This window comes from Rousettus aegyptiacus, unplaced genomic scaffold (assembly GCF_014176215.1).
Source record: "Rousettus aegyptiacus isolate mRouAeg1 unplaced genomic scaffold, mRouAeg1.p scaffold_m13_p_1, whole genome shotgun sequence".
NCBI lineage: Eukaryota > Metazoa > Chordata > Mammalia > Chiroptera > Pteropodidae > Rousettus > Rousettus aegyptiacus.
In genome coordinates this window covers 99,677,035-99,699,786 of record NW_023416284.1, presented here as the reverse complement: position 1 = coordinate 99,699,786, position 22,752 = coordinate 99,677,035, and the positions used below count along the sequence as shown (strand labels likewise).

The 22,752-nt window shown below is 50.2% G+C and overlaps 2 protein-coding genes across 3 annotated transcripts in view; both read right to left on the bottom strand.

The window, feature by feature from the left end:
- Window positions 1-12,661, bottom strand: part of CUL9 (cullin 9) — a 36,907-nt gene extending 24,246 nt beyond the window's left edge. For both annotated transcript variants that reach the window (XM_016128678.2, XM_036218313.1), the window contains exons 1-13: window positions 12,539-12,661; window positions 10,222-10,825; window positions 9,519-9,673; window positions 8,673-9,188; window positions 8,016-8,151; window positions 7,661-7,854; window positions 6,986-7,391; window positions 6,376-6,568; window positions 4,046-4,253; window positions 2,358-2,554; window positions 1,842-2,059; window positions 510-759; window positions 317-422 (exon numbers count right to left, since the gene is read on the bottom strand). In XM_016128678.2, coding sequence (XP_015984164.2) covers window positions 317-422; window positions 510-759; window positions 1,842-2,059; window positions 2,358-2,554; window positions 4,046-4,253; window positions 6,376-6,568; window positions 6,986-7,391; window positions 7,661-7,854; window positions 8,016-8,151; window positions 8,673-9,188; window positions 9,519-9,673; window positions 10,222-10,825; window positions 12,539-12,655 — 3,300 coding nt within the window. In that variant the 5' untranslated portion in view covers window positions 12,656-12,661. The remainder of the gene's footprint in view (window positions 1-316; window positions 423-509; window positions 760-1,841; window positions 2,060-2,357; window positions 2,555-4,045; window positions 4,254-6,375; window positions 6,569-6,985; window positions 7,392-7,660; window positions 7,855-8,015; window positions 8,152-8,672; window positions 9,189-9,518; window positions 9,674-10,221; window positions 10,826-12,538) is intronic.
- A 580-nt stretch (window positions 12,662-13,241) lies between these two features.
- On the bottom strand, window positions 13,242-22,752 carry SRF (serum response factor). The gene is made up of 7 exons (XM_016128679.2): window positions 21,844-22,752; window positions 19,986-20,252; window positions 18,162-18,423; window positions 17,487-17,606; window positions 16,263-16,454; window positions 15,851-15,927; window positions 13,242-15,637 (listed from the first exon to the last, which is right to left on the bottom strand). Exons 1-7 carry the CDS (start codon window positions 22,363-22,365, stop codon window positions 15,542-15,544), a joined length of 1,536 nt encoding a protein of 511 aa, XP_015984165.1. The 5' UTR covers window positions 22,366-22,752; the 3' UTR covers window positions 13,242-15,541.

Sequence of the window (22,752 nt, the reverse complement as noted above, 5' to 3'; positions counted from 1 at the left end):
TGCTTTACTGTGCTTCACAGATGTTGTGTTTTTTGCCAATCAAAGGCAAGACCCTCCACCAGCAAAAAAATCACAATTTTGTCACGATGCTCACTTTACTACAGTGGTCTAGAATTGAGCCTGCAATACCTTTGAGGTGTGCCTGTACTTCAAAGGTCCCAGTTCTGGAGACTCTTAAATGTCATTAGCCTTCTCCTTCTTACCCACCCTTCCCAGTGTCCAGACACATCCAGAAAGGCTATGCTGTGCCCTACAGAGGTAGCTGATGCCCCAAAGGCTACCTTTCCCTCCCCCACACTTGCAAGGGCACTGGTACCTCAGAGTCACTGCTGGGGCCACTCAGGCAATTGAGGCAGGGCTCTAAGACCTCATGCCAGGGGAGGGCCATCGCCTCAGAGTAATCCAGCAGCCGGGTCATGACCCTGGTAAAGGGATGGAAACAAATGAAGTCTCTACAGCCTGCCATCTCCCCTTGCCTCCCACGCACCGGGGTCCAACAGGCCCCTCACCTCAGCGAGGTCAGCAGCAGAGTTTTGTTGGGTCCAGGGGCATCCAGAGTCCGCAGTAACAGGAGGAAGGGCTGGGTCTCCTGCTGGAGGCTCTTGAGGAGGGGCCTCATGGCGCCCCCTGGGCCACCCTCACGGCACAACACACGCTCCAAGTCCAGGAGGAGTTCTGCAGATGGGCCCCTCACCAGGGATCGGATCAGCAGCTCAGGGGACCCATCCTGGCCCTGGACACCGGGGGCCTCCAGTGTTGCTGCCCAGACACATAGGAGGAAGGAAATACGTATGAACATCTTCATACGAGTTGGTCAAACCAAGAAATAGGCAGTTCCTGAAAATCATTGCCAAATTTTCCTCCTAGTTGGAGGATATCTGCAGTTTCTACCAAACTGTGGGGCATTTCCTTTTCTGGACCCAAATATATACCTAGCTACATGTAAAAAAAAAAAAAAAAAAAGCCTAGTATGGCAAGCACTGTCAAGTTTACACATTTTTAATCTTCTATGATCACATAATTACATTTTATCATTAAATGTTAGCTATGCTGTTACATATGCCAATAGATGTTATGTTATTATTACATCCCTGTTCTGCCTGGTATGGGGGCTTTAGATATACAGACTGAAAGACACATGTGCTTATTTCATCTTCCCGCCCCCCACCCCCCCTGCCCCCATACCTTAGGTTTTCACTTGTTTGTTAAAAACAAAGGGGTTTTTACCTATTACATCAATATTTCATGTGTCTAGTCACAAATTTTCTGTACCATAAGTTATAATTCCTTTGAAAGCCTCTCTAGAAGTCATTTTTTTTTTCCTAAAAAAAAGTTTTTTTTAATTTATGCCTAAAGCACCTGGTTTTCCTAGGTGGTCTCCCATCCAAGTACTAACCAGGCCCAACCTGCTTAGCTTCTGAGATCAGACCTTGGACTTATTTAGGATGGCATGGCTGTATACCATGGACCATCCCTCTACTGGGGCACAAACCCAGGACCTTCTGTGAGTAAAGCAGACATGTTAACCAATACACTATGGAACCACGTCCTCTAGAAGTCATTTCAACCAAACTTTCCATGTGAAATAAGACGAGACCAAACCCAGACCAGGCAGATGGCAATCCTCATATGTTTAAAGCCATTCTAGAAGGCAATTACCCTGAACCTAGGGTCTCCCTCTCCTCTTAGTCAGGAAGTTCTACTTAAGACCTCACTTGAGCACTACAATTCTCACTCATTTCTCGAAGCTTCATTGTGTCCTTCCAGGAAGGTATGAGAAAGTAAACCACAGGCTGGCACTGTCTGAGTCCTCAGCAGAACCACCCCCTCTACAATGGTACCTGCATGCTCAGGACTGCCCGGCGGCTCTGAGTAGCGATTGAGAAGCATCATGAGGATAGTGCGTGTGGTGGGCATAGGTTCTATCCCCAGTGCTACCCCTGAGTGCTTGAACAAGGTGTCTCTCAGCTCTCGTGTTATAATCTGGTCTCCCAGAGTGTGGTGGTTGCAAAGAAGCAGGTTGAGCAGGAGCAGGCCATTTCTCACTGCAGAGGAGCACCTGGGAGGAGGGAGGTGACCCAGGAAGAAATTGACAGAGTGAATGCAATGGAAATAGGAAGCAAGTAAACAAGGCAGAAGCCCTACAGCCACGGAGGCAAGGGTTTCAGGGATCCCCTGCCCTCAGGTCACTCCTCTCAACCCCAGGAAGGAAGGAAGTGTCTCTGCTCTCAGTCAGAGAGGGCCACCAATGTTTTACCCAGAGGTAATAACATAAGGGGAATTTCTGCAAAACACGAGACTTGGGCAGGGAAGCAGCAGGGCTGAGGGCTTAGCAATTTGGAGGATGATGCCCTGACCCCTCAGTGTTCAGCATGAGGATCACAGCTGCAGGGACGGTAAGGAGCAGGCTCTCAGAACCCGGGCGCGTGGCTGAGTCAATGCTGGCAAAGATCTCTCTGGTCATCTGGGCATCAAATAACGGGTGAACAGAATCTCGGCCAGTAACAAAATTGGGGATCTCCGAGGAGCTGGCAATGGCCAGCATCTTCAGCGCCTGTAAGGAGAATGTGGAAGTAGAGTTAGGAGTGGGCAGAGCCACCACGCAGAAGAAGGGGAGAGCCAGGCTATCATTCCAAACCTCAGACTTTGGGGAAGCTGAACTGTTTGCAAATAGGTCAAGTAAAATATAGAAATGGAAGAGGTAGTGATGGGACATCAAATGTCAAATAACAAAAAGAACAAAATGAAACAAAGCACACAAAAAAATCTAAGGCTTAATATCTAAGGTGCTAATCTAAATCTAAGGTGCTAATATCAGTCCATAACCTCTCTCTACCAGTACCAAGGCTAACTGAGTGGGACAGACGCCCCCTCTTCTGGGGGACTCATGCAGCTGGTACTACAGGAAAAAATTAATTAATATGAACACTATACCAGTTGAGTAGAGAATGTCTCTCCTGGTGAAAGGACTGGCTCCTGAAAAGAAACTCTCTAGGAATTAGAAATAATTCTTAGGATGATCCCCACTTAGGAGGCCTGGATCCTACAAGTTAATGATGTCTCGCAATGAGGCTTTCTCCCTTTGGCCACTCCACTCTGTCCCAATCAGATGAATTCTGTGGATCTTGGTTATAAACAAAATGATGCTATTTTGCTATAGGGCAAGAGGTTGAATTTAAAGACAAATGCTGTATTTTGGTCATGCAATTTGAAAAGATCAGGGAATTTTTTAAGCAGACATGGCCTGGACTATGAATGTTTGGCTGCTCTTGGGAGGAACAACACCTAATAGGCCCGTTCAGGAAAGAGTTTCCCGGCCTCTCCCTGGAACGGCCTGCTCTAAGGGTACATATGCTCCTGGCCACACTTACACTGCTGGAATCGTTCTCAGAATTGAGGTGCACCAGGCCCCCTCAAGGTCCCTCAGGCTATCGAGAGCACACCCTGCCCACACCTCCTACCAGCCAGGACTTCTTTCTGGAGCAGTAGAAAGCCAGTTCTTCTGTTAAGCTCCCCTGGACAAGAGCCTCCCTTCCCATTTTCTAGACCCAGGCAGCAAGGCAAAGCCAATGCTGGTTTTATTTTACCCACATCTGGGGAGGGAGTATTTTCCATGTAAGGGTACCACTCAGACCAAAGGGTGAAAACCTACTTTGTCCCATCTAGAAAATTGGTCTTTAACCAGACACCTAATTGTAACTAAAAAGGCATGGGAAATTCGACATATCTAAAAACTCAATTCCTGACCTTCTCCCCATACCTCTTCCTCCCCCAAAATTCTCCACTTAGTAGATAGCCACCTCATCCACTTTCCTCCTCAATTTTAAACCTGGAGTCATTTTTAAAAAAACATCCTTCTCCCTTTCTCTGAGCATGTACTCAAGCTCCAAGACTGTCCAGCTGGAACTCTTAAATCCATCTGCATCTTTCTGTGTTGAGGTCCTCTCTCTAGTCTAAATCACCACAGTACCTCCTTGAGATTAGCAGTCCCCTACACTACCCATCTCGCCCATCACTCACTCCTGCTAGGCCCAGTTCCACTCACCGCCAACCCTGCCTGCTGCACCAAGACGGAAGTCTTATATTCTTGCATGCAGACCAGCACAGCGTAGATGCCGCCTTCCCTGGCAAAGAGTGGGCGCCATTCATGCTTGGTCATGAGCAGGTACAAGAGGCGCAGAGCCAGCACCACCACCATCTTCTCTCCCACCTGATTGGTCAGCAGCTCCACCAGTGTCTTCACCAGCTTCTCTCTGAGAGAGAAGAGACATTGGAGTTTTCCCTCACAAGAGTCATGCCTGACTTCCTGCCCAACTCTACTCACCAGGACCCAGTCAGCACCCTCACCTCTTTCCAACCTGCCCTCCTTGCCTTAGACTCATTCCTGATCCCCTCTCCTCTGCAGTCTAACTGCCTCTGGCTCTTCACTTCCAGAAGGAGGCAGAGAGCAAAAATGGTTAGGAACTCTGGTTCATCTTCCCAAATAAGTCTACAAATTCAATGTAATTTTTATCAAAATGCCTAAAAGGTTTTTAAAAAACATGACAGATTCAGGTACAGGAAGAGAAAATACGCAAGAACAGTAAAGGAATGTTTGGAGAGAAATAATGGTAGACTTGCCTACTAGTTATCAAAATACAAATTTAGAATAATTAAATCTCTGGAAATGATACATGGTAGCCAAAAGGATCAATAGATGAGAAAAGAGATAAAGACGGCATCTCAGCCAGTAAGGACAGGAAGGACCTGCAAAACGTGATATGGAAACACCTGGCTATCTAGTTGAAAAAATTAAAGCTAGAACTCTGCTTCACTCCACCTGCGAAAACAAACTGCAAACAGGTTCTAAAATAAATGTGAAAAACAAAATCATAAATACTTTTAGAAAATATAGGGAAATATTTTTATAATCCTGGAATAGGATAGACCCTCTTAAGTAGGACATAAAAACGAGAAGCATTAAAGAAAGTTGAAAAATATAGCAACATAAAATCTAAAACTTTATCACAATGAAAGACACTATCCACAAAGTTATAAGGCCACATGAGTCAGAGAACATGTCCAGCAGAAATGCTAATCAGAAGGAAAGGAAAAAGTTCCCCTCAGAGTCCCTGAAAGACAGTGAGCATCACAAGAGGAAAAAAGCCAAGATTAACATCTTTCTCCACAGTGACAGAGATGCATACTGAGAAGGTGCCTATGAGCTATGTAGAAAAGGAACACAAAGGAAGAAATTCTGGGAAAGAAGGCAAATAAAGGTACTGGCAAAGTTCTGTTTTTATCTGTCTTTTCTCATGAGCTTTACGATGACTACAATGTGAATCAAATATGCTTTAAATACATATCCCCTTCTATAGTCATGATTTCTTATATTTAAAACATAAATAACAAATTAATATCCAGCATTCCTAGAAATCAGTAAGAAAGAAAAAGACAAAGACTTAATAAGAAAGTGAGCAACGGGTAAGACACATTATTTATAGATGAAGAAACACTACAAGTGTGTGCAAACATGTCTAACTAAGAAATTAAAACTAAGAGATAACATTTAAAATTTTGTCAATCTGATAGGTTTCAAAAATGGCAACATCCAGTATTGGCAGGCATGTGGAAAAACAGATCCATTAGAATCCTATATTTGTACTTGGACATAACCATACTGCAGAGTCCTCTGCAGTCCTAATGAGGCAGCTCTATGTGAATGGACGTGGAGAGCCCTCATGAGACATACTGAGTGTGGGGGAAAGCTGCAGAAATACAGAGTATAATTACATATATTAAAATACATACTCGGAAAATGTTCTATATCCAAACGCACTAACAAATGTAAATCAAGAGGAGGTCTAAAGGATACACACTAGACTGACTGTGGTGAAAAGGGACTTTAACTTTTCATTCTATATAATTAAGAAGTAGGAAAACCAAAACACTTTTAAAATAAAAAATAGGTAAGGGGAAAAAAAGAACAGAAAAGAAAAGAAAAAAGAAAAAAGCTCAAGTTCTAGAGTCAAAGGACCTATAGGTTTGAATCCTGGCTCTGCTTTCGGTCAAATTCTGGGCAAGTTAGTTACCTTTTCTAAGCCTCAGTTTCCTCACCCATACAATGGAATAAGAAAAGGAATGGCTTCCTCAGGTAATAGGAGGATTTAATGGGAGAATGCATGTAAAACTCTAAGCACGGAGCCTAGTAGAGAATAAGTGTTCCAAGAGTATTAGCTATGATAACATTCTACCCTCCCGCTAATCCTCAGGCTGACTGACCCTTCTTTCACCTCTAGCCTTTCTAATTCTTAATCTCATAGCTCCTTCCCTCCCTACTACCCTCCTTTCCCTCTGACAACTTAAACCAAAACCTCTCCCTACCACCATTCCAACCTCAAGGATCTGTCAGGACGGACCAGAGGGTGGTCCCGCTCAGTGACCTCCTCCAAAGCCTGAGAGAGGGCATAGAGCCCTGAAAGCTGCAGGCTTGTGTCCAAGCTGGATATCTGCACAGTGGCCATGACCGCTGCCACATGCTGTTCCAGGGAGCTGCGTGGACCTGGACCCCGCAAAGCTCTAGCCATTTCTGAAATTGATGAAGAAAAGGCAGTGGCTTAAGAAAACTGTGGTACCTCTAAGTTGGAAGTACTTAAAGATCAAGCCCAATTATCCTACTGACAATTTAATACATTATTCATTACTGTAACTTGCATTCAGAACTTTTCCAATTCTGTGTGAAAGATTTAGTAGTCAAACGACAAAAATGAAGATACTATGGAAAATGGACCCTCCTTTTCCAGGGATACTGAATAAAGGGAGCCACAGATGATTAGATGTAATCGAGGCCAAAGGAAGGAATATGGATGCATGCTTCCACAGCATTTTCCTGTGCAAATGGGACCTTACTCCACGGCTTTCCCTCGACTCTGATTACCCACTTATCTGGGGACCACCCAGGACTTGTTCCAACTTCTTTGCCCTCTCCTCCCAGCATATGACTCACCACTGGCTGCCTCCTTCATCTCGGGGGGCAGAGCCATCCCCTCAGTCACCAGAAGCTGGTTAAACAACTGTGAATCACTCTGTGCCATGGGGGGCTCAGTTTTTCCTTTAGCAGGCTCTGCCTCTGCCTTAGGGGGCTCAGCCTTTGCTTTGGAGGACTCAGTCTCTTCCTCTGAGAACTTGGCCTCCGACCTGGACTCCTCTTCTGGATCTGGAGTACATGGGTGACTTCGTGAAGAAGATGAGCTGCTTAGTTCATCAGGTTGCAGCCCATACTTAGTGTAGATCTGGGAGTTGAGCAGGTCGCTGAGGGTGCTGCCCTCAAATCGATTACGGAGAACCTGCAGCAGACCCTCAGCCACCTCTATGGGCACGGAGATTTCTCCGAGGGCCTTTTCATCCAGGGTCTGTCAACAGAAGTGGGTAGGCATTTTAGGGGTGAGCAGACATAAAGGTCCTGGGGACAGTAATAGGAAGGGTGGCCACCTTCCGCTATACCTTATGCACCTTCTACATACCAGACCCTCACATTCGTTTCCTCCCCCAGCAGGACCCCTCATACTCTCTAACTTCTAGCTGCAGCCTCCTCCTACACAGTCCCATATCTAGAACTTCCTTAGACAATCTCATCTGTAACCTCACTACAAACTCTGCAGGCATCTCAGGCCTATAATACCTCATCCAGGTTCTCCCGAAGATTCTGAAAAATTGGCTGCTGGTCACATATGTCCAACTTCTTGATGAAAAAGAGCAGCTCCCACCACTCAGCCTGAGTCAGGTATCCCAATTTCTCATTCTTCTGAGGCTCAGGTTGGAGGTATGGCAAAGAGTAGAGCCCATCCACAGGCTTCCAGTCCCAGGACGGAAGTGCTGAGAATATAGGCATAGGATCTCATCATCCACCAAGAATAGAGTAGATTTCTGAATCTCTGGGGCAGCTCCCAGTCAGGAGTGGCTTCATCTAAGCCACTATTGGTCTGCCCTACTCCTCTGTTCAGAGACATGCTATCAATGTCCCCTTCAGGGCTCACCTGTGCCCAACATAGTGGTCCCTGTCTTCTTCTCTACAGCTGCTGAAGCTACATCCTCAGCAGCTTCCTCAGGGCCCAGGATCTCAAGCATGTGCCAGTGCACCCAGTAGGTGCGGCCCGTCGACTGCCAGAAGACCTTGTATGGAAGGAGGAAGAAAGAGGGAAAAACAGAACATGCTCACTCTCTGAGCCCTGGGTTGTGCAGGCTTGAGAGGACATGCTGGGCCCAGACCTGCAGCATACAGCCCTCAGATGCACACCTGGCTAGGCTTGGGGAAACCCCTAAAAGGCTCCCTTCCGCTATCATGGTAGGGCTTGCCTTTCACCTCTTCCTAACTAATAGCTTCTGCTCCTATACTCCCTCCCAGCCAACTCCACAAGTGGGAAGGAAAGTGGAAGGGGAGGGTCTCTCCATATATTAGTTCTGCTTTCTGGGTGTCTCTCCTGAAACCTCACAGCCTACCCACTCCCTCTAGATTTTCTCAGCCTTCCAAATGCCCCCTCCCACCGCATCCATTGCTGATCTTCCCTTGAACCATTCCAGTTTCCTCAAGGGTTTTCTCCTTGGGTTGCCTGCCAGAGGCCCCTGAATGGAAGCCCCAGCTATGTGCAACCCAAAAAGATCCACGAGTGTCCCCCCACCGCACACTCACTCACCTGCACAGGGGGCACACCGTTGTTGCTCTGCCGGAACTCGCCCTCATCCCCAGCACTGATCTCCTCATAATCATCCAGCATCCGCACGTGCGTGCCTGGTACCAGTGTCTGCTGTACATATTCGCCGTAGCCACTACGGCTAGAAAATTCAGAACGCTGGCGGAAGGCCCGCCCTTGCTTTCTGGGGGTGGCAACAATGGTGGGTAGTAAAAGGCTGGGGCCTGAAATGCAGGGCTGAAAGATGGACCGAGATGGCCGCGGAGGCGATGTGCCCCGCTCTTCGCGGAGGTTCCGGGCCCAGCCCATGCTTCGCACCAGCTCTGAGATGAGGTTGCCCACAGCCATGCTGAACTCCAGTTCCCGTGGCCCCCGGCTTTTTTCCCGGCCAAATTCCTCCATTGGGGACAGGGAGCCTCGGTCTCCAGCCCCTGGCTCTGGACTGTTATTCAGCTGATCCAGCAGGGAAGTGACACATAGGTAGCGTTTCACCAGGGAGAAAAGTAGCTTTCCTGGGACCTGTAGGACACAGTCCATGGTGTAGGTTCATCTGCTCCCAGCTTCAGTCTCTCTCTTTTCCCCTCATCATCCTCTATAGAAAAATATGAAGGCCTCATCCCCATACCTGTCATTCTCAAATTGTGATTTATATAAGAAACACACAAGGAGTGTCTTAAAACAGATTCCTAGATTCTTATCTCAGAAGTTCTGAGTGAGAAGTGGCGCATGAACCTTCATTCTAACAAGCTTCCCAGGTGGCTCTGGTGCTGATGCACAGTCCTGAACCACAATTTCAAAATGATGCTTTAGGCCTTATACATAGCATTTCCCCCACAGCTGCCAAAGTACCTGAGGCAGATGAATGCCCTCAAAGGCCATACAGTGTTCCTCAGAAGATGTGGTCTCTGCAAACAGCTCCAGTAAAGTATAGCGGCTGTCAAAATCCATGTGCTGCTCGATGCCATCTTGCTGGCTCAGTGACAGAAGGACATGAGCCCGACTCCCTGTAATCCACACCCAATCCATATTTTCTTCTCAATACCCAATACTTTGCCCCTGCCTATACTCTCCTATACTCTCTATCCCCTACCCTAGAGGCTTTCAAACTTCCTTGTGACAGACTCACAGTAAGGTATACATTTTATATGGTAACCTGACACAAATGTACACACATGTATATAACTGAAACATATATTTCATGCTACAAAACTGACCTATTAAGTGCTATGTACTGATATTTTAGATTTTTAAAAAATTTTGGTTATAACCCACCAAAATGATTTCACAATCAACCAAATGAATCTCAATCCACAGTTTAAAAACATAAAGCTACCCCATTCTCTTCTCTACCACTGCACTGAAAATGGACAGATAAACCATGTACTATCATTTTATCCTGTTTCTGCCCCTGTTATAGCTTATTACCTATAGCTTTGCTTTGCATTGAATTGATATTCCCAAACATCAGGTGTTCTTACAGACTTGGCAAATCCCTCCTCTTTCTGTTCTTACTCCTTGTGGTCCCATTTTTTCCTCTCCAGCTGTCTCTTACCAGCATCGTGGGCTGCCAGAGCCTGCAGCATCTTGCCCGCACTCCGACGGATCTGAGGCTCAGGGTTGCACAACATGTGCATGAGCAGGTCCAGGGCTCCTGTTTCCCTGAAGACCCCGGTGAGGGGCCCGATGCTGGCATAGGCACTGAGCACGTGGATGGTGTGGAGCACAGTGGCTGTGAGGCTTGAGGTCCCACCTTCGTCCAGCTGCCTGGCAGCCCTGCGCACCAGCGCCCGTACATCAGCCTCCATCTCGCCCAATGCCACATCATCCAGGCCTCCCGGATCTCGGGGAAAACTTCCTGAACACCCAGCTGGTTCATGCTGAGGTCCCTTAGATAGTGCCCGCTCACCTAACAGCATAGGGCAGTTAGCATAGACCTCGGGGGCTGACAGCCACATGAGAATGTGCTCTGCCTTGCCCTCTTCTACACCCACTTTACCCACTTCCCCGCACTTCAGGACACTCCATCGGATCAGGTATTCAGGACGTCCATCATGCCCAGGACGCTGTCGAATAAGTTCTTCAGGATATGCCTGCAGCCGGGGCCCCAAGGGCACCATGAGGTCCCCAGTGTGCCGTTCCCCCACCATCTTGACCTCCTGGGACACACAACGAGAAAGATAAAGGCAGTATGAGAAAGCAAAAAGGCTACATGTGAGGTGGACTCTTAAGACATAGATAGGGTGGGTGGTGATTCGTAGGTTGCATGATGGAATTTAGAGGTTGAACAGAAAGCCCAAGAATAAGATGAAATAAATAACTTGAACATACTTTGAGATTTATAAGAAGAATGATGTGAAAACAGCGTGAGGATGAAATGAAAGGTTTAAGAAATGGAAGAGGTTTGAGAAAGATGAGAAGAATAGGCATGGTAACAAAAAGAGCTGACCATTAAGCAAGACCGTCTGGACAGAATAGCAGAGTTTCTGAGGGATACAGATCAGGACTCAGAAGAGTGCCATGGATGAGCAGGAAGGACAGCAGCATATGAAACAGTGGGGCCAAGTGGGGAACATCAGCATGAGGGAGAGGCAAGACAGGGGTATAAATGACAGGGTAAAGATGGAATGTGGAAATAAAGGGGTGGGTAATGGCAGATAGACAGAATAGAGATGAAAGGAGGCTGGGCTGTGGGCCCCCCACATCCGGATGACTGGATGAGAAAAGCGTTTTGAGAGTATCATGAAAAGGGGAGGGGCCTAAGGGCCAGAAAAAATTATGGGATAAGAACACTATGTCCCATCCTGCACTTATGCTACGTAGGGTCTAAGGTAAAAACAGATGGTGAAAATCATGGAATTGAAGAGAAGGGAATGAGGTCAGGAGATGGAGGTATTACAGAGGCAACATAGTGCAGATTTCAGAGTCAGATAAATGTGACTTTCAATTATGGCTCTTTGACTTACTATGTGCATAGGTTTGGACGTTACTTAGCTTTTGAGTCTCAGTTTCCTCCTCTGCAAGATAGTAATAATATTCATACCCAACTCCTGAAGTTGTAAAAACTTAAGATCACATATGCAAAACATAGGGGGCTCATAATGAGTACGCAGAAAACATAACCTAATATTATTTTTGGATGGTGGAGGGGGCAGTCCTCAAATAATTGGCACATTAAGCCGGAAGAATATTATAAAGGGAAATGGGGTGATGGCTATATTAGTGATCAGGAAGACCTATGTGTGATATAAAGCAGTGTGGGGCAGCAGGAAATGGTGAGAATAAGAATGGAAAGTAAACCCAGATGAAGAAATGGTGATCAGGACAGGGGTCACTTGGGGTACAGGGATAAAAGATGAGAACAGAAATAAGGCTTGAAGAGGAGGGAAAATATAGGATGTGGACTTCCATGGGGAGGCAGGCTTGATGGCAAGATTGGGAGGTAATCAGTGATGTGGAGATGAACAAGTGATGAGCAGGGTGAAGTAGAACAATCGGATAGGCATAAATCGGGAGTGGGGGTGGAGGTGGGGGAGGAAGGAGGGAAGCTAACTAGCATGGGCCTAGACCAAGAGCAATGAACTGAAATGTGGAGGTGAGGTATGGACACGGGGATGAGACAACAGGTAGGCGTAGGCAGCAAGGTCAGGCCCAAGACTGCACACCGGCAGGGGCGATACCACAGGCCAAAACCGCAGTGGAAACGGGTTTCTGGGGCGGGTAGAGGATGAGGGAGCGCCGTCCACGCTGACAGGACCGAGCGAATCTCAGGGAACAAGACTTGGCTCCCGTCGTCAGCCCCACAGAAGGTGGATAAGGGACAGGGGAGAGGACGGGGCAGGTATCGGGTTGGCATAAAACTCTCCTCTCACCTCCCACCGCCCGGCTTGGCCCTCGCAGGGACTCAGCAGCCAGTCCCGCCGTCCCGGCCCCGCCTCCTCAGCAGCTCCCTTCCGGGTCACACGGCGAGCGCACGCCCCGCCGAGCATCTACGGGTCCCAGCGCAGCCCACAGTCAGGCGCGGCAGAACGGTGCGCAAATGGAGCATGCGTAGTACCCACGGGCCCCTGCGTGAGGGGCGCGCCGCAGGCGGAGTTTGAAACCGCCGTCGCGTTGCTCCGGTCTTTGCAGCGGGAGGCAGCCCTTTTATCTACAGTCTACTTTGAAGCTCCCCCTCGCTTGCCTGGGTCTATCTTCCTTGTACTCCTGAAACCTAGTAAGCTATACTCCCACCCTATGGCTATCCTTGAATTTTCACTGGGTCGCGTGGCCGTGAGTTTCCCAGACCCCTCAGCGATGCTTTGGATTGGTTGAGTCACTTTGCGTTGATTAAAATCGCTTATCCATGTTGACCTAAGCACCTAACAAAGCCATATACAATGATAAAGTCCCCAGCCCCACAGAAAATTCCTTAAATTAAATCGTACAAACTTCAACAGCCCAAAGCACCCGTTAGCATTGCCGTTGTTTTCATCAAGTAGCCAGACTAGCTTCTCAGAGCAGCAACTTGGGATTTGATTGCTCATACTTCTTTCTCTTCCTCCCTATATGGAAAAACAGGCAAAGACCCCACAGTCTGTGCACAAAAATGATACATTTATTGAAAGAGTATTTTTTTTTTTTAATACAAAAGAAAGCTCTGTACATAGGACTGTGACCATGTCCACTATTCCTGGGTCAGCATCCCAGGCGAAGTAGAAACCACCAACATACACACCCCACATTCACACACACACATTCACTCAGATACGCACACACACATACATACCCCAGAGCCACCAAGGAAGGGAAACACCAAGAGTTGCACATATAAATGCCACCTCATCCCTGATGCATACATGTTCTCCCAAGGCCACGCTCACACAACACACATTATAAGCACTTTGCCTGATTCACTCACTGGGTCTGTCTTTTGTGGGAAGGAGAGGAGGAATTCATCAAGGTCTCCTCCCCTGGGTCAGGGAATGGGAAGTGAGTGAGTGAGGGTAGAGTGAAACAAGAGCAGAGAAAAGGGCTGGGCAGTTACAGACCTGAGTCCCAAGCCCCCCCTACTCTCTGGCCCCTGATTTGCCTTGCCCCAGCCTGTAAGCCGCCCATAAGCCCCAGTTGTCTCCAGGAGAAAGCCCAGTAAGGTGACTTCCATCTTGGCACCCCAAGTTGGGACAAGACAGTAATGGGGGTTAGAGGTTAGGGGGTTCTCAAACATGTCGGCAAATCACCCCTTGATAATTAGGCTGTGCGTAAAATCTTCCCCCACCCCTTCACCTATTCAGAGAAGCAGGCTTGTTCCTACTGAAGGCAGTCACAGGGTTAATAAAACTACTCCAACTGCTGCCCTGTTCTGAAAAAGCTTCCTTTCTGGATATCAGTGGTGAAGGTGGGCTCTGACACAGGGTAAAAGACCCTCCCCCTATGTTGGCCCACCCTAAAGGTCTACCCCAAAGAGGGCAGAGGTGGGTGGGGCACAGCCCCTGTACAAATTACATAAATACTGAGGTTACACTTAGAAAAATAAAGTCATTTTCTTCAAGGCTTTTTGTCTTAATTTTAAAAAGTTACAGTAGCTGCTCACTCCCTGGGAGAGCTGCCCATTTCTGGCTCCCCTATCGCTGCACTCAGCCCAAGAGCTGTTCCCATTTCTTCTGACCCCCATTCCTGCCTCTTACCCCCTCCCAGACCCCACCCTGCTCACGGCAACTTGGGCCCCAGGCAGCTGCAGGCCTGGGGGAGCACAAGGCTGCAATGCCCATGTGTGTGGCACAAATGAAGTCAGTTTCCTCTACCTGACACCCTCCCACTCCCACCCCCACATTTGGTCTCCCTCTTCCCTCTCCCTAGCAACAGCCCTAAAGGGCAAAAAGAGGCCCAGAGCTGTGGGTCACCCTCCCCACCTCACTGGGGCGTGGCCTGAGGGCCCCTCCCCCGGTTTTCTCCTGGAAACAACCCAGGACCGGGCAATCCCAGAATCTCCCCTACACACTGGTGGGCCCAGAGCTCATGGGGTGGCTCTGTCCCCAAAGGCCCAGCCAGTTCCGGGGAGCCCCAGGGCTCCCCAGGGAAGGGGAGCATGGGCAGGGAGGGGGACGAGAAAAACGCCATAAAAAAAAGTTAAATATTTTAAAAATATATATTTATAGATTTGTTTTCACTTCGTCTCCTCAAATAAAAAGTTCAAAATCAACTTTGAGTAAAGCAGCTGGGAGGAGAGGGGGGAAGACAGGGAGAGGGAACACTGGTGGTTCCCTCCAACCCAGGTGCCCCTGGAGTTCCAAGGTGAGTGGCAAGGCAGGGCAGGTGGCCCCAGAAACCTGCTCCATGCACAGGCCCAGCTACTCAGGAGCTGTAGGGGCAGCGGGCGGCAGCGTGAGGGAAGATGCCCCATCTACCCAACTGGCTCCCTGAAGGGCAAGAGGAGGGCTCTTTTCACCCAGCCTGTGGCAGACACAGTGCTGACATACAGTCAGCAAGGAGGCTGGGCAGAGGACCCCAACTGCTTCCTCGGGAGGAGGGGACACTGCCTAGTCCCACAGAGACATGTTGTGGGAAGGTGGGGCACGGTCCCATTGGGTAAGCTAATACTCATGGCAAACATGGAGCCAAGCTGGCAAGGGGAGTCTGAGGAGGGAGGACAGCCCCACCATCAACAGAAATGGGAGGTGGAGCTAGAAGGAAGGGAGGGTGAGGGAGGATGGGGTGGAGGGCAGGCTGGCCCATTTCTTTGGCTGGAGTGAGAGGGCTCAGTCCTATGGCTGCCCACTGCTCCTCCCCTCCTCCCTCCTACGGCCCATCAACGTGTGTGTAAAGAAAACGTGAAAAGGCAACAATAAATAAGTGGTGCCATCCCTTGGGCCTTCTGTCCAGGGCGGCGGGGCGGATCAGTCACTCTTGGTGCTGTGGGCGGTATCCAGGTTCACCACCTGTAACTCGGTGAGGTTGCTGCTGCTCCCGGCCTGCTGCCCTATCACAGCCATCTGGAGGGAAGGAGGTATGTAAGGAAGAGATGGCAGGAACAGATCAGCCAATTCAAGCTACTCCTCCTTGCCTGATTGCCCACCACAGGTCTGACCAGGAAAACGGATAGGCCTCCTGACTAGAGATCTTAGCTTTAACCAACTTGGGAATCCCCCCAGGTCAAGATAAAAAAGTGGCTGGCTGGGATGGGGGTGAAAGGGGTCACCACCTACCTGATGAAGCTGAACTGCAGAAACAGGGATCTGCACTGTCCCAGAAGGTGCTGTCAGGAACACCTGGGGGACACCACCTGAATTGGAAAACCACATTAGATAGATACTCAAATTGCTTACTCAAGAGAAACTTCCTGTTATTGGAGGAGTGCTGATAAATGCACAAATGACTGGCTAAGTCTCAGAAATATGTATCCTAGAGCGAGTGTCCAATTGTTTCCAACTGGACAAGCATGGGTACTGGAGTGTGTGTAAAGCATCCGTGTATGCATGTGTAGATATATGTATGAGTATCCTAGTTTGTTTACGTGTGTGAGTGTATATATCTGGGTAGGGGGCATTTGAACATGTATGTGTACGTGTGTAAAGGAAGCAATGATCCTCCTTTCCTCAGCCTTGCCCATCAACTCACCTTGCTCCTGGACCTGGCTGTGGGACACCTGCATGGTGGATGGCGCCTGCGAGAAGGCATTGAGCACGGTGAGGCTGCCATCAGCCAGGCCCGAGGTGGGTGCATACATCACCGCATGGGGGCTAGGGTACATCATGTGGCCGCCCACAGTTGTGGGCACAGATGACGTCATGATTGTGGCAGGCAACGTCACTGGCAAACACAGACACATGTCAGGGAGATCGGCAATGGTCCCTACTAATATCCTCCAGCCCACCCCCAGGAACTCCAAGCCTTCAGAGCCCTCTTGCCATTTTCCCAGTCAGAAGCTAGACAAGACTCATTCTTCTGCTCCCTGTCATCAACTAAGAAAAGTCTTTTTCCTTAAACATGTCAGCACCAGCCTCTAATTGTATCCTATCACATCACACTATTTGACTGTCTATCTGCTGAATTCTGTTTCAAGATCCTAAGGCCCTAGGAAAAACAGATTAAAGTGACTGACCCAACCTAAGGAAACTCAGATACTGCTCCCCTTTGAGGGAGCTCCATTATCCCATTTTTTATTTTTATCCTACTCCCTCTTCCTAAATGTGTGGCTAAAAAAATTCATCTTTTAAGCACTTCTCAAATGTTTACGTGCATTTATCACTTGGGATTCTAGTTAAAAAATGCACATTCTGATTCAGCAGGTTTGGAGTGAGGCTTAAGAGTCTGCATTTCTGTCAAGCTCCAGGGTAAAACTAGTCCTCCATAGACCACACTTTATATAACAAGGTTGTAAACAACAAGAACTTAAAAGTAATTTTATTTTAAAAGTGTCTCATCATTTCTAAAATGAGCAGAGACACTGAGAAAAATTATATCTACTCAAAACCTAGGACAGCCTCCCACAAGGAGACAACTGCTCTATAAATCCTTCCTGGTAATTAACCAAATGTGTGTCTTTAGGCAGGCAAGTAACTTCTTTCTGGGCCTCAGGCTTCTCATCTGAATGAGGAGGGTGGCTTCAACGGTCCCCAATTTCTTCCTAGAATCCACAGCCCTACTGCAGGGTAAGATTCAAAACCTAGCCATCCTCACCTGACTTTCTCATAAGGATTAGGATAAGGGTTAAGTCAAAAACCTCAGTCTCCACATTAAGAAATTCTCTGACCTTAGTTATGGGAGGAATACTGCTGGGCACCTGTTGCTAAGCCCCAAGAAGGAGGCAGGGCAGGGAGGTGACAGAGCTTTGAGCTATACCTGTCCCGCTGGAGGAGGTCTGCGTGAGGTCTGTGCTGCTGTCGCGAGAGGGAGACGCTTGCTGTGGGGCCTGGTGCACCTGAATGGCCTGCACTGGGACCTGCTGCGCCACTGCCCCACCTATGAGACAGAGAGACTTACTTGTACTCTGTCCCACCCAGCCGCAAACACCCTCAAACATCCCCATGCCCAAGGTCTGGCACATTGCTTCCCAACTCCCATTGCTATCTTTCCTGGGAGCCAAAGAAGCCCTTCCTGTCCTGAATTTTGTCTCCAGGGGCTCTACACTCTGTTCTTACTTTCCCCTTCTCCTCCCACCCAAGGACTTGCCTCTGCCCTCTTCGGGGAGCTGGCATTGACCCATCAAAGACATGATCTGCTCTCCAGTCAAGATAGAAAAGTAGCAGAATATTTACTGCCTCCGTGGCAATAGGGGAGGTGGGGGAGAGAGAGAACAGGGCTGGGCTGGTTAGACAAGGCCAGAGCATATGGTTAAAACTTACTGACAAAGATAGTAGGGGTCCCAGTGGGGAGGGGCATGCCTGCCAATGGGACATAAGAGGATTTTCTTAGGCTCTGGCCCTGTTCACCATCCTTCTGAGCAGGAAAAGAGGTTCTCCCTGTGCCAGCCCTAAACCCACTCTTCACATGCTCAATTTGCCCCTTGTGACTCACCAGGCATAAGGGTGAAGCTGGTAGGCAGCTGCATGAGGCCTCCAGAGGAGACAGGGCCACTGCCTGTACTCTTCAGCACAGTTCCATTGGCACTGCTGACAGCACTGGGGCTGACACTAGCAGACACTGGTGCCAGGTAGTTGGTGATGGGGAAAGAGGGGCCGCTGCTGACTTGCATGGTGGTAGAGGTGCTGGGCGCCGTTTGGATGGTAGAGGTGGTACCTGGCAGGTTGGTGACTGTGAACGCCGGTTTCAATGAGTCCTATACCCAGAGTAGAGATGGAGCAGTGAGCCTTACCAGACCCTGCCCTTGCAGATGCTTAGTGTGGACTGACAGCCCAGACTGGAACCAGGGTGTTTGGGTTCAAACTCAAATTCAGCTCCACCATTTACCTACTGTCTGGCCCTTGGGCAAGTTATTGAGCTGCTGAGCTCATTTCCTGTCTGTAAAAAAAGAACAATACCTACCCCATAGTTTTGTGAAGAATAAATAGATTAACGGACATTAAGCACTTAGAACAGTGCCTGACACACAAAAAGAGCAGTAAGTATTTGCTGCTCTTAGGATAACGAAGATACCATCATCATAATTTTCTGAGTTCTCTGCCCAAATGGACTGTGGCAACCACATTGGCTTGGGAATCAATATATCTGGGGTGCTCTGGCAATGACCATCTGTGTGACCCTGTTAAAATTACTCTTTCTGAGCCTCAGTTTTCCTCTTCTGTGAACATGAGGCAGCTGGGCTACTCTTTAAAAGAATCCTTTTAGCTCAGATTTTGCTGATAAAGGGACTGAGAGTTTTTCAGGGACCTTAGAGTTTGAGAGAGATCTTAGGGGGTTGGCAATGAAGCTCTTTATGCTAAATACTTAACATTTAAAATACCAAAGGAATTTATTCATCCAGCAAAATTTCCTGGGAATAAATGAACCCTACTGCTAAGAGTTTGAATATTATTACTGATGAAATGCCACTAACAGAGAAGTCTACAGCACTGACTTTCCTCTCAGGGAACCTTTGTTCTTAGAGGGGAAAAGAGGAAACCAGGAGCTGAGAACCAAGCCCAGGGAATAGAGGGGGCTCAAATACTGGAGGTGGGTCAGCAAGGGATGTTTGCTAAGCAGCCGAGATTAAAGCCCCTGATTGGTGGAGGCGTTGCTAAGGCAAACAGTGTCGCTTCCTCCAATTGGCCAGTTAGTGAAGGGTCACCCGGAAGGTGGAGCTCCCCAGAGGAGCTGAGGAAGCTCCGCCCCCTCTCCTTACCGGGAAAAGGAAGGGGGAGGCGTAACTAGGGCCGGCATCCCTAGCAGCCGGGAATACACAACCTAACATGCCCAGGCCCGGACATCCTGAAGAGGTAGGCGGTTGGCTAGTAAGGTAGGCTTCGGCCAGTCAGCCAGCCCGCCTGTCGACAGTGCTGGGTTCCCAGGACCCTGGAACCCAAGAGTGCTCACTTCCTACTCCCCGGTGACTGGGCCTGAAAGGAGGGCAGGGCTAAGCTACGCCTCCGCCCCCACGGGGAGACAGCTGGCGGGAGGAATGCAAAGGCCCTGCCAGGCAGGCGGGCTGCAGGCGGGAGGCCGGCGTGGAGCCGGAGCCGGCCTTATATGGGCACGGAGGCCGCCCGCTTATCTAAGGGGCCGGCCTCCTGTCAGGATAGTGAGGATGGACACCTGTCCCCTAAGATGAGAGGTACTAACCCTGCTCCACTCCACATCAGTGAGCACCCATCACCTGTCCTTGGTGAGAGAAAGGGAACCCCACCCTCTCTGCGGGTCACATCCCTCCCCTACCTTCCCTTTAGATAGGAGACCCAAACACACCTTGGTCTCCCCACTGCTGTCGGACTCCGACACCTGGTAGGTGAGGTCTGTCTCTTCAAAGCCCGTGGCACTCATTCTCTGGTCTGTGGTGGGGTCTGAGCGGGGTGGAGAGTCTGGCGAGTTGAGGCAGGTCTGAATCAGTGCCTTTCCAGTCTCACTGGTGATCATGGGCTGCAGTTTGCGGGTAGCAAAGGTATACACATGGCCTGTCTCACTGGCCACCAGCAACAGCACCTGTGTCCCTGTCAGCGTGGACAGCTCATAGGCCTGGGGTAGGGGGAGGAGATGGGTAGGTCAGCAAAACTTTTTATCTCTACCTTCCTTGGGAAGTAGGAAAGAGAGGAAGTACACAGTGATCTCAAGCACCCACTCCCACTATGACCTTCCTCTCCAGTGACTCTAGGGGAGTTCTATCAGGATATCCGAAGGTAAGCTGGAAAGCAGAAAAACCTTATGCTCCTTCTTTAGGAGGCAGCCCCATTGACCTGCACATACCCCAAGCGAACAGTCATAGCCCACTAATGACAACATATAACCTCAGGGGATACAGAGGGGCCCAGGTAGTTTCTCCTCATGACAACTTGGTGTCAGGCCTCATGGAGAGATGGCTCGCTCCCCTGCCTCACTGTCACAAGGACCAAGATGAAGTCACGTAAGACATTAGGAATAAAGGGCCACCTAAGCTCTAAAATGTTTCTTCTCAGAAACTGCACAGGTGCTAACCTGTTGCCATTTTGTCTTTCTGCCCTTTAATACCATGCTACCATTTCTTTTCTTTTCTTTTTTTTTTATACAAAAGTGTCTGGAGTGATGGTAGATAGGGGACAGATTAGCAGCTACTACCCTGCTATGAACCCAGAAAGGGGACCTTCAAGATGGCCCCATGGATAGCATCCTCACTCCCAACAAAGTTCCACAACCCACCTTGGAAGCAGCTCTGATTTCTATATGGAACAGATATAAACAGCAGCCAATGTTCCCAGGGTCCTAGCTTCTTGTTTCCCAGTTCCTCTGCTTCTATCCCTTCCCAAATATCCCATATCCCAAGACAACTCTTTTCCTCGCCCCTATTCATCGAATAATCGGCTATGAGGAGAATTTTCTAGGTACCTCAGCAAACCTTGTCTTTCCACCAAACTCCATGCACCAATTCTCGCTAGGGATGGGAATCCCACTTATGGGAAAGACATGATTCTGAAGTCTGTCTTGCAGAGAGTGTGCCAACTTCCATTGGGTGCGTGAAAGACACATGGTTATGGCAAGACTTGGTTTGATACTTGCTGCTCAGGGCAGCATCAGTTCTGCCCTGCTCCCTTACCTGGGGCTCTTAAGCCCCATTCCGTCATCAGCCCTGCCTGTCCTCCCAGCCCGCACAACTTCAGTGGTGCCCACCTTCCTCCCACACATGCTCTCTCACTGTTGTTACACTGCTCCAGCCTCCTCACCTCTATACCTTCTCTTCTGCTCCCTGGTTTTCCGGCGCCCTTCCTGGAACACCAGATCGCAATGGACCTATTGACCCCGGGGTATCTTTAACCACCTCCTGGGCAGCCGTGCAGCCTCTCATGACCACTCCTCACCCATTCACTCTGCAAGGGCCCAGTTCTTCTCTCGCGGCCGTCACTCCCCCTGGCTCCTTTCCCCTCTTTTCCGGACGTTCGCGGCATCGCCCCTCTCCCCACATTTCACTGGCGGCCCCTCCCCTTCCACCCTCCCCGGTAACAGCCATCCCCTCCCACACACCTCCTGCGGACTCACCGCACCTCACCTCCGCCCGGCTCTGCCTTCCTCCAGGGCTCCCCCAGTGTGTCCCCACCCTCCTGGTCCCCCGTGGCCGGCCAGCCTCCCGTTCCCGTACCTTCTTCATGATGCCCGTCTTCCTCTTGCTGAAGGTCGTGTAGCGCCGCAGCTTGTTGTCGATGAACTCCATCTTGATCTTCACGCGGCCCCGAGTCTTCTTACCCGGCTTGGCCCCGCTCACCGCGCCGCTCACCGGCCCATAGCCCCCAGTGGCCGCCGCCGCCGCCTCGGTCCCACCGACCACCATGCCGATCTCCATCTCGCTTAGGCTTCGCTTCAGGCCGCGCCGCTCCGCGCCCAGCTCCTCCTCCTCGCCCGACTCCGAGTCGCCCTCGCTGCCGCTGTAGAGGGCCCCCGCAGTGGGCGCCGGGGTGGTTGTCGCTGCTGCTGCAGCCTCCCGCTCGAGGCGACCCGGCCCGAGCCCCGCGCCGTTCCCGGGGACCCGGCCCCCGTTAGCCCCGCGAGTCCCGCCGCCGCCACCTCCACCGCCCGGCCGCCCCGTCGGGGTCCGGTTCAGGGTGCCCCCCAGGGCCGAGCCCCGGCCCAGCGCCGCCGCGGCCCCAGCTTGGCTCGGTAACATGGCGCTCAATGCAGGAGGGCGGACGGGCAGTCAGCGAGGAATCGGAGTCGCCGCCACCGCCGCCATCGGCTTCCCGGTTCAACCTGGCGCTCCCGCTGCTGCTAGTGCTGCTATCGCTAGTGCCGCCGCCGCCGCCGCTGCGAACCCGGGGCCCTGCACGCCCGGGCCGACCTGGGCCCTCACTTTCCTGCCCCTGTGGCCCGGGTTGCCCCAGGCTGCGCGGAGCGCCCCCTGTCCGTGTGCTGCGGCGGCGCGCTCGGCGGCCGTCAGCGTCCCCCCGGGGGCAGAGGCTGCTGGCCGCGGCTGGGACGGCGGGTGGAGGGGGCCGGGACCACGCGCGGGAGGCGAGGGATCCCCCGACCCTTCCCCCCATATAAAGAGATACAA

Excerpts from the sequence above, each read along its gene's own strand:
- SRF (XM_016128679.2), bottom strand. The coding sequence starts at position 22,365 with ATGTTACCGAGCCAAGCTGGGGCCGCGGCGGCGCTGGGCCGGGGCTCG. Across the intron at positions 17,607-18,161 it reads CAGCTTCACCCTTATGCCTG|GTGGGGCAGTGGCGCAGCAG; the intron begins GTGAGTCACAAG and ends TCTGTCTCATAG. Across the intron at positions 15,928-16,262 it reads CAGCCAGGTCCAGGAGCAAG|GTGGTGTCCCCCAGGTGTTC; the intron begins GTGAGTTGATGG and ends TTTCCAATTCAG.